This window comes from Calonectris borealis, chromosome 23, assembly GCF_964195595.1.
Source record: "Calonectris borealis chromosome 23, bCalBor7.hap1.2, whole genome shotgun sequence".
Classification (NCBI taxonomy): domain Eukaryota; kingdom Metazoa; phylum Chordata; class Aves; order Procellariiformes; family Procellariidae; genus Calonectris; species Calonectris borealis.
In genome coordinates this window covers 9,127,822-9,137,125 of record NC_134334.1, presented here as the reverse complement: position 1 = coordinate 9,137,125, position 9,304 = coordinate 9,127,822, and the positions used below count along the sequence as shown (strand labels likewise).

General features: G+C 57.5%; 3 protein-coding genes across 3 annotated transcripts; all 3 read left to right on the top strand.

Moving 5' to 3' along the window:
• Nucleotides 1-397: 397 nt before the first annotated feature.
• On the top strand, nt 398-1,280 carry LOC142092502 (basic phospholipase A2 daboxin P-like). The gene is made up of 4 exons (XM_075172627.1): nt 398-443; nt 715-859; nt 972-1,078; nt 1,156-1,280. The coding sequence occupies exons 1-4, from the start codon at nt 398-400 to the stop codon at nt 1,278-1,280; spliced, it is 423 nt and encodes a 140-aa protein (XP_075028728.1).
• Nucleotides 1,281-1,594: 314 nt separating this feature from the next.
• On the top strand, nt 1,595-3,802 carry LOC142092282 (uncharacterized). The gene is made up of 5 exons (XM_075172095.1): nt 1,595-1,711; nt 2,165-2,221; nt 2,410-2,545; nt 3,031-3,435; nt 3,532-3,802. Exons 2-5 carry the CDS (start codon nt 2,182-2,184, stop codon nt 3,800-3,802), a joined length of 852 nt encoding a protein of 283 aa, XP_075028196.1. The 5' UTR covers nt 1,595-1,711; nt 2,165-2,181.
• Nucleotides 3,803-6,037: 2,235 nt separating this feature from the next.
• LOC142092501 (group IIE secretory phospholipase A2-like) lies at nt 6,038-8,031 on the top strand. Its single transcript, XM_075172626.1, has 4 exons — nt 6,038-6,270; nt 6,448-6,595; nt 7,125-7,231; nt 7,826-8,031. The coding sequence occupies exons 1-4, from the start codon at nt 6,105-6,107 to the stop codon at nt 7,966-7,968; spliced, it is 564 nt and encodes a 187-aa protein (XP_075028727.1). The 5' UTR covers nt 6,038-6,104; the 3' UTR covers nt 7,969-8,031.
• Nucleotides 8,032-9,304: the final 1,273 nt, after the last annotated feature.

The following is a 9,304-nucleotide window of genomic DNA, read 5'->3' as shown; positions in this document are numbered from 1 at the left end:
TCCTACTTTAACCAAAAGCCGCGGTGCAAGCAGGGAGCCAGGTCCATGCCGGGAAAGCAGGAGCAAAGGAGAAGCTACCTGAGATGCCAGCCCGGAGCAGAGCGGTGGGGTGCAGCCCTCGAGGGCTGATCGTTCCTCCAACTTTTCTTCCTTTCCCTTCATTTTGCTTTTTCCCAGCCCTCCGCCATCCGATTGCCATCGCTTCCCGTCCCCGACGCAGCAGCACTTTGTGCCGAAGCGATGGCGACGGGCGCATCCTCGCCCCCCTCGTCTCCCCTAATCCCCAGAGGTTGGGAGCACCTCTGGCCGCAGACGAGGGGGGAAGTAGAAAAGAAAGTGGTTGATATAATGGGGAAATTACACAGGTTTGGTTTCCTCTCCCAGGGCTGTCACAAAGATGAACTCTCTCCTCGCCTTCGCTGTGCTGTTTGCTTGGGGTAAGTGTCCTCGCTTGCACCAGTCCCACGGCTCTCTGTGCAGTTGCATCCATGGAAATTAGGACCAGACTGGTGATTTCTTATCCTTTCCCCATCACCACCTCTCCGAAACACGCAACAGCTCTCCTGCACTGAGCCGGGGATACGTTTCCTCTCCGTTGCATCTCCTCGTTTTTAAAACATCACCAGCCTGGTACCAATCTGGGGGCCGGAGGGGTGCGGGGATGCTGCTGGGGAGCCCGGCGTTGGCGTGAGCCCCACTGATTTTCCCCCCCAGTCTTGTCCCCGGCTCGCGGGAGCCTCTGGGAGCTGCACAAGATGATCATGAAGGCGACGGGGAAAAACGCCTTGCTGCATTACTCCTCCTACGGCTGCTACTGCGGCTTGGGGGGCAAAGGGCAGCCCAAGGATGCCACGGACAGGTAAGTGCCCGCTTAAAAATCTCCCTGCCCAAACACATTCTTGCATGGTTTCAAATTTGGGGGGTAGGGGAGAAAAAAACCCCAACCCCCAAAGCCTCGAGCTCCCGTACAGATGCTGCCAGCTGCACGATACCTGCTACGACAACCTCCTGAGCTACCGCTGCAACGCCAAGGTGCAGCGCTACCGCTACGGCTGGCACAGCGGCAGCCCCTCCTGCAGTAAGTAGGACCCTGGCAAAGGGGGTGTCGTCCCCCCCCCCCAGCGGGGCTGACCCTGGGCTCCCCTCTGCCTGCAGGAGAGGGCTCCTGGTGCGCCCAGCTCTCCTGCGAGTGCGACCGCAGCCTGGCGCTTTGCCTGAAGCGAAGCGTCAGGAGCTACAGCAAACGCTACCACTTCTACCCCAAGCACCGGTGCCGGTGATGGGAGCCGGGATGCGAGGCCGAAGCACGCGCGTGGCTTCTGCATCCGGATCACCCTACGTCCCTGCCTGCACGGACCGCGTTAGCGCTGCTGTAAATTTAATCAACGTGAAAATAAACAATGTGCTTAAGCCACCCGGGTCCTCTGTGAGCTGCTGCTGGGCAGAGAGAGAAATCCCCATAAATACTCGACCTCATCCTCCCCAAACATACCCCGAACTTTGCAAAAGCTCTGCCTCGGCCCCTGCGTCACTCCGGGCTGCAGCCCACGGGGAGCGGGGGGGTTTGGCCGGCGAAGGAAGGGGCGTAGCATAAAGCATTTTTGGGACAGAGAAGTCATTTCAGCGCTTCCAGTTCGGAGCCCGCAGGCCGGACACGGAGGGCAGCGCTCTCCCCGGGAGGACGGGCTGGCAGCGAGGAATCGATCCCCCGGTGAGCGACTCCCACCCTCGCCCCGCTGCTGCGGTGGGGTGGTTGCATTGCTGCTGCGGAAACAAAAATATGGGGGGAATGCTGGGAGGAGGCAGCAGGCGTTTTCTGCTGTTTTCCATGCCTGTAGATAAAGTGTCGTTGCTTCCAGATAAAAACTCAGCTGGGAAGTTGCAGCCCCCGGGGGGTAGCTGCACTGCTGCTGCAAATGATGCCAAAAGTGGTGGGGTGGGAGGTGGGAGAAGCTCGGGAGGTGGGAGATGCTCGGGAGGTGGGACAGCTTCAGAAAGGGTTTGCTTTCGGCCAAGAGGCAGCAACATAGATGCAAGGGAGCACGGCTGCCTTCCTCCCTCCACATTTTGGGGGGGATTTGACCTGAATTTCAGAGGTTTGCAAGGCAGCGCCTGTTGACCGGCCACGCTGCCTGGCTGAGTCTGTCTCCGATTCTCCTCCCAGGCCCGGGTGAGAGGAAGATGAAGGTCCTGCTGGTGCTGGCGGTGCTGCTCACCTGCAGTAAGCGCAGCCATTCCCCGACCCACGGACGGGAGCCAGGCTGCAGCCCCGCGCCGATGCAGGGAGCATCCCCAAGCCCCCCTGCACTCCCTGGGGAGACTCCCAGCAAAGCCCTCCTCTCCCCCCTGCCTCCCTGAGCCTCGTTTCTGCATATAACTTGCAAAAATCGCATTTTCCGGTCACTCTAGGTGTGTTCACGGCTCGTGGGAAGCTCCCGCGCACGTTCACACCGGGACTCGAGGGGAGCACCGTAGGAAACCTGACCGCCCACGGTTGCTACTCGGGATGGGGCAGCAGCGGCACGTCAACGGCTTCAATGGACCGGTACAGGCAGCGCTGCCTGGGACGGCTAATGCTGGCCCCGGGACAGCTAACACTAGCCCCAGGGTAACCCCAGCAGTATCCTCTGAAGCTTTGCAAAATGCAGACCAGGGGATGGGCAGCAGCAGAAAGGGAAAAGGTTTCAGGGAAGGGGGGGAAAGCGAGGTGGCGTTCACCCCTAATTCCAGCCCTGTAGTCAGTAGGGTCACGCCAGTGACAAGCGGCTGAAGTCAAGGGGATGGCACCGGAGGACAGGGACAGACCCAACGCCAGGGTGCACACGGGATCTCGGCGCTGGGCAGGGGTTGCACGGGGAAGCAGAGGCACGGGAACGGGCTGGGAAGAGCGGCTTCTGGGTGATTTAGAGCAAGGAGGAGGATGCAAACACCGGTGGCTCTTCCCACCCGGCTTGCAGAGCCTGTTTCAGGTAGGTTAGAAGCAGCCGGTGCCACGATTTGGCTGAGGCCAGGCGCTCCTTCTCACTGCAGGTGCTGCCTGCTCCGTGCCTGCTGCTACGCCAAGCTGGCTGCTCGGCGGTGCCGCGTGCGACCGACCCAGCCCCTCTTGGTGCCCCGGGCAGGAATCCCCACCTGCAGTGAGTCCCCGCAGTCGCAGCTCGGGATGCCTCTTTCCAGACCACCTCCCTCCTTTGCGGTGCCCTTTTTCAGGGCAGCACCCGGGGATCTTCCCGAAAAGAAGGTCTCAGACGTGCTTTCTCTCCGGTCCCTGCAGGATCCGGGACCTGGTGCCAGAGAGGTGCCTGCAGATGCGAGCGGGCAGCCTGGCTCTGCCGGATGCGCGGCCGGGGGCTGCTCCGGCGTCGCAGCAAGTGCCGGGGACGAGCCGGGCGGTGTTGAAGCAAAAGGGCTTTTTGCAAAACCACCTCCAAGCTGGTAAGAAAAGGGACGTAAGAGCGTTTCCCAACCCTGGCAGGTCTCCTCCTCGGGGCTTTTTGGCTCTGACACGAGGACAACAACTCTCTCGTGAAGTTGCGTCATTATACACTGGATCCGAGGAGGGAGAGCAGCACAGATGCAATGTTTCAGCACAGAAAAACAAGGGACGAGTGGACACCTGTGCCTTGTCCCTGCGAAGGGCGAGATGGAAGCCAGCGCGAGCCGCTCCGCTGACACTCATTTCCCCTTGGCTCGAGCTCCCCGTGCAGCCTGTCAGCTCCCTCTGCTTTGTGCTTCACTGCGGATTCTCTTCTGTTGCTCCAAAATAAAACCAGAGCACGCAAAACATCAGTCCTCGGTGTGACGTGACTCAGCTGAGCCCAGCGACCACCCCTTGCAGCTGGCGAGGAGAAGCTAACCTCTTAGCTAGGTTTCCCATTGAAATACCCAGAAAAAAAATGACACCTGAGAGGTGATGCATCTCCCACCGACGTGCACCTGCCCCCCCGCTTAGCCCCGAGCCTTCAGGCTCTGAAAATCTGCAGTTGCTCCGAGATAGAGAAATCAAAGCCGGTGCAAAGGGCTGTGGGCAGGCGCGATGCCGTGGGAGGGCCGGGCGCTGGCAACCTTTGCTGCGACCGGGTGGCCGGGAGCTCGCTCTTGCCTCACACCCAGCGCAGAGCAAAACAGATTCCTCACCAGAAAAGAATGTTTTGGCCCAATTCTGCAACAACCCCGAGCGTGTCCCCTAGGAAAAGGCAGTTCAGGCGGTGGCTGCTTCCCCCTCCACCACCGTAGCATCCCCACGGCGCAGGTTTCCTGCCCTACAGACCAGTTCAGCAGGGTTGACCCCCCGGGAGGTCTCAGCACTGCAAACCCCCGTGGGGCTCGGCAATGAAATATAGCCACAGGAACAGCAACGGAACGCTATTTCCCCAGGGGCCCTGGGCATCGGCAGCTGTAATTCCCACCCTGGCTTGCCCCAAAGCTGAAGTCAACAGGACCAGGAAACATCCCTTAAATCGGAAACGCTTCCCTCCAGCTATAAGCTCTGCCACCCTCCTCGCCCAGCAGGTTTAGTCCTGCGGGAGACGAGGAAGGAGCGGGCAGCCCTTCGCCCAACAGCTGCTGTTTGCAAGGTGTAAATCAAAGATCAAATCCTCGCCGAGATGGGAGAGGGGCAATCACGCAGAGGGTTGGAGGCCAAGATGAGCTGGCACACACTCTCCCTGTTTAAATTCTGGGTGACTTTTAACTATCTATGTATTTTTCTGCTTGGACATCTGGCTGTACGAAGCCGTTCACACGGAGCTCCAAGTGCCAAGGTGTTGGCTCAGATACTGCGCCCCCTCGGTACGGCGCAATAAATTGGGCTGCAAAAGTTGTGTTTTGCATACTGTGAAAGAGGGACAAAATCCACATCCTCCCAGGAGGTGTTCGGCCCCGGGGGGTCTTAATGCACATTTGGAGAAGGGCTACTGCAAACCTGCCGCGGGTGGAGGAGTGGGGGCGGGTGGTCTTTCACCTGGAAGCTCAGCCGTCTGATGCACAAAAATATACCGTATTCCCCAGTGATAAAAACTGGCTGCGGACTCAGAAAATCTTGATTTATGACAAGACCCAGTTCAGCTAATTAACTCCGCTGCCGCCGGGGTCTATTTAAATTGGCCCGGAGAGCTGACGAAGCAAATGGCATGTGCCAGAGGGGGGAAGAGATTTTGCTGAGGCCCTGACCCAGGTTCTCTTTTCTCATCATCTCTCCGATTTCCACGCAAGTCGCACCCTTGTTCCCTGCCTCAGTTTCCCTATCAGCGATGGGGGGATTTCCTCCCCCTGGCTCAGTGCCTGCCCGTGTCAGGGTTCCCCACAAAGCAGTGCAGATCTGCTATACACCTGCAATCTCTGCCAGAAGAAAAATGCTAAGATGATTGTTCGGCATCACCTAGTTAATTAGAGATTCTCTCCAAGCAAACGACATAACCAGCCTCTATTTTTACCCTTCCGTTACACACCACTTGCATTTTTTTCCTTACCCTGTTTCTTGCATTATTTTGCTTCTACATAAAGGTGAACCAGACACCTCGTGCAATGGTCCGTGAGCATTGCCTGCTCCGTTTTGAGAGCAAGACTATGCGCAGCACCCAGCGCACACGGGGAAAGCGATGGAGCATCCCCATACGCAAGGAGCACCCGGGCACTGGCGAGCTCCCGCTAACAAGCAAACCAGCAGCCGGGGCCTTTGCTCGGCCCCACCCCCAGCCGCAGCCCGTCCTGCAGGACCGCTGGACCTCCCTCGGCTCAGGGACCTGCATCTCACCCACGTTGGTAAGTCAGAAGCAGAGGATGCTTTGCACTGGCTGCGTTTTCTCCCTGCCCAGGTAAGTCACGATGGAAACGGTAAGATACAGAATGGTGTTTTCTAACCAAGACATCGAAAAACTAATAGTCATCCAGGAACAAAGCAGTTCCTGTTCTCCCTCAAGTTCTCCCATTTTGCTCAGGGAGGCGTTGGGATGCTGAGATACCCAGAGCTGTGTACAGGCTCAACCCCAGTCTGCCCCACTCGACCGAAACCTCCCCTGCAAGGGGCTCCCCCAGCGCAGGGCATCCCACAGCCGGGGCCTCTGGCAACGCCGAGAGAGGCTCGCAAACGTAGCGGAACCGATATGGAGAGGATTGTCAATATTTGCCCGCTTTGGGTTCTCCAGAGGAGGGGCCCTGCCGAGTGGGTACACGGTGGCCATAAAAGGTGCGACCAGCAGCACCTCGGGCTCACCCAAACACCGGAGCTGCCACCGCCAGACATGAAGCTCTTCTTGCTGCTCCTCTGCTGTGAGTACCCCCCCCGACAGCCCTCACCCCGCCGGACGAGGTGGTGGGGAAAGCCTGGTGCTCACAATTTCTATCCATAAACAATAAAGTTGGGGAGGGTGAAAATGCTCGTTTTTGCTACAGAGGGGTGGGACAGGAGGTTGCTTTTCCCGGTGCTCCTAACCCCCCCGTCTCCAGTTGCAGGGCTGGCCCCCGCCGGCTGCCACGTGATTCAGTTCGGTTCAATGATTAAGCACAAGACTGGGAAATCGCCGCTGTCCTACGTCGGTTACGGCTGCTATTGCGGCTTGGGGGGATCCAAACAGCCGGTGGATGTGACCGACTGGTAAGTCGGGACCTGGTGAGGACAGGGCGGGAACCCCCAGCCCTCCCCACCTCCCTCTCCCTGGGCACGAGGGGAATGCTTGCCCCTGCGCCTAGGAGCTCAGATAGCCATGCAAAAATCATTGCTCGTCCTTAGCACCTCTTTAGAAGTAGCTTAGTAGCAGCAGCTGATGCGCATCGGCGTTTCTTCTGCCTTTGTAGCGTTGGGCAGAAATGCATCGGGATCCAGCTACCACCTGGGCTAACTGAAAGCAGACATTAGGTATGCTGCAACATCGCTGCAGCAGAGAAATGGGAAAGCCATTAAAGCAATTAGAGCTGTGCTGACGATGCCTGAAAGGCGCGAGTCACCCTCTGTCATTCCCACAGCAGGGCCAATGCTGAGGAGAGCAAAGCTGTTGCACGACCGTGCACCTAGCCTGGGCACAACCACAAGACGTTTCTCACGGGGGCTGCGCACCATGCTCACCACCGCAGTATCGTCCCCACCGCTCCCCGTCCTGCCCTGACCGCAACTCTTCCGCTCCCAGGTGCTGCCACGCCCACGACTGCTGCTACAAGAAGCTGTCTTCCTCTGTCTGCAATCCCAAACTGGACACATACAAATTCTCCGCCCGCGGAAGCCAGATAATCTGCGGTAAGAGACGGCACGGGGTGACAGCCCCGAGCGGGAAGGCACAACCATCCATGCTCTCGGGGGACCTCTCTTCCGAGATGTCCTTTAGACCACCCTGGCTTGGAAACCACTTGCTGGGAAGGGGGTGGAAATGAGGGAAAAGTGCCAGGAATAGGGCAAACATTTTTTTGCTAGGACTATGGTGAAGTTTAGAGGTTGGAGACCTCCCAAAGAGGGGGCTTGCCCTTCTGTAGAGGCCAAATACTGAGGGTTTGAGGTGACCCTCCCATCTTGGATGGGGACCTGGCACTGCCGCCCCTATTTCCCCAGCGCAAACACTGTTGTTTCATGGCGAGTGGATCAAAACAAAGCACTTCCCTGCCACCAAAGGGAATATCTATACATACATAGGTAGATAAAGTAAATTAAATGGTCCCCCCAGGGCCATGCATGGTTTGCAGCCAGGTAGCTCCGTGCACCAGAGGTAAGAGGAGGACGACCCGAGACACCCCAAACTCAACGCAGGGGGCTGCGTACACCGCGGGGACAGTCCAAAAGACATCCCCTGACTCTCGCACCCTTCGCCTGATGCCATCACCCCAAATTTTCTTCCAGGATCTGGGAATTGGTGCCAAAGACAGAGCTGCGAGTGCGACAGGCAGGCAGCAGAGTGCTTCCAAAGGACAGCCGGGACCTACCGCAACTCTTACGAGAATTACCCCAATGTTCTGTGCAAGGGTCCAACTCCCCCCTGCTAGACACGCCGGGCTCAAATCCTGATGGAAACGCTCAAAATTGGGGGGGGGGTTGCCTTCCCTGCAGCTAGGTGGGGCATGGCACAGCCCGGCGGCACCAAAAAGGCGTCCGGCGCCTTTCCCCGGAGCCGGTGCACAGGGAAAGCCCGCTCCCCGTGATTAAATAAATCATAAAAACAAGGGAATCCCTGCAAATAAAAATAACTTTTCAAAGGCAATTTGTAAAGCACATCCAGTGTCCTGTTCCTGTTTCGAGAATTGATGGTGGAAGGAGTAGGAGACAGTGCGGAGCTTCACGGCTGATTTTCTGAAGTAAGTATGCATGCACGCAGTTTTGCATGTTTTTCTTAGAAAACATTTACCAGAAGTGACATGTTAGCAGCCAACCGGTAAACCTTAAGAGCTTCGGAGAAAAAAAAGATCAATAGAAACAGCGAGCGGCTGCTGCGCCCCTACCCCAAACCAGGCTCCAAACCTGGCTCCCCTCAGGGAGCTTAGCCACAACACAGCCCCGTCCTGCTCCTAATGAGTATTTAAGCAATTAACACTCACTAAAGCCATGGGGGAGTGTGGTGGTGGTGGTCTCAGGGGTTTGGGGTGGCTCCTTCTTGCACCCCATCTCCAGCAAGTCCTTGTGGGGCTGGAGCCGGCCGGGCAGGTCTCCTCAGGCCACAGCTCCCTGCAGCCACCTCGTCCCCACCACAGCTGCACACAATCCACAATTAGCCTAATGAGGCCCCTCACATCTGGGCCTCGATGGAGGCACCTCCAGTTTTAATGCCACCTCCAGAGATGCGTTCTGCACACCTTCAGAGCAGGGGGTCCTACAATAAACGCGCTTTAAGGGTATTTTCTTTGAGTTTCACCTCAGCGTCGAGGGCTCCTGCCTGACTCCATGAAGCATTTCATCACGAGCAACGTCCCTACCCCTTCCTCACGCTGCCTACAGCAAACGTGGTGCAACTCCAGAACACTCGTTTCTCCTTTTACTCATTTTCTGGTGCCACTCAAGGGCTTTGGGATGAGAGGAGAGAGCTGGGACGGAGCTGATGAAGCCGATGCTGCCCTCTAAGGTTTGTGCCTGCAAACGGGCTCCGCTCCAGGCAGCAGCAAGGAGCGATCACACAGCTCAACGTGAGCATAAACCATCTCCATTTTGTACAGCGCTGGAGTATGGGTCATTCTTCATGCACAATTTCCCTCCTTTTCTGCAGTTTCCGAAGCTCGTGAAAGCCGGCAGGTGAATGTACACCCCAGCAGCCAGATCGCGTCCCCAGGAAGGGTCCAGGTTGTGCAGACTCTTAAGTTAATCTGAAAGTTTTGCCTTTAACCCACAGAG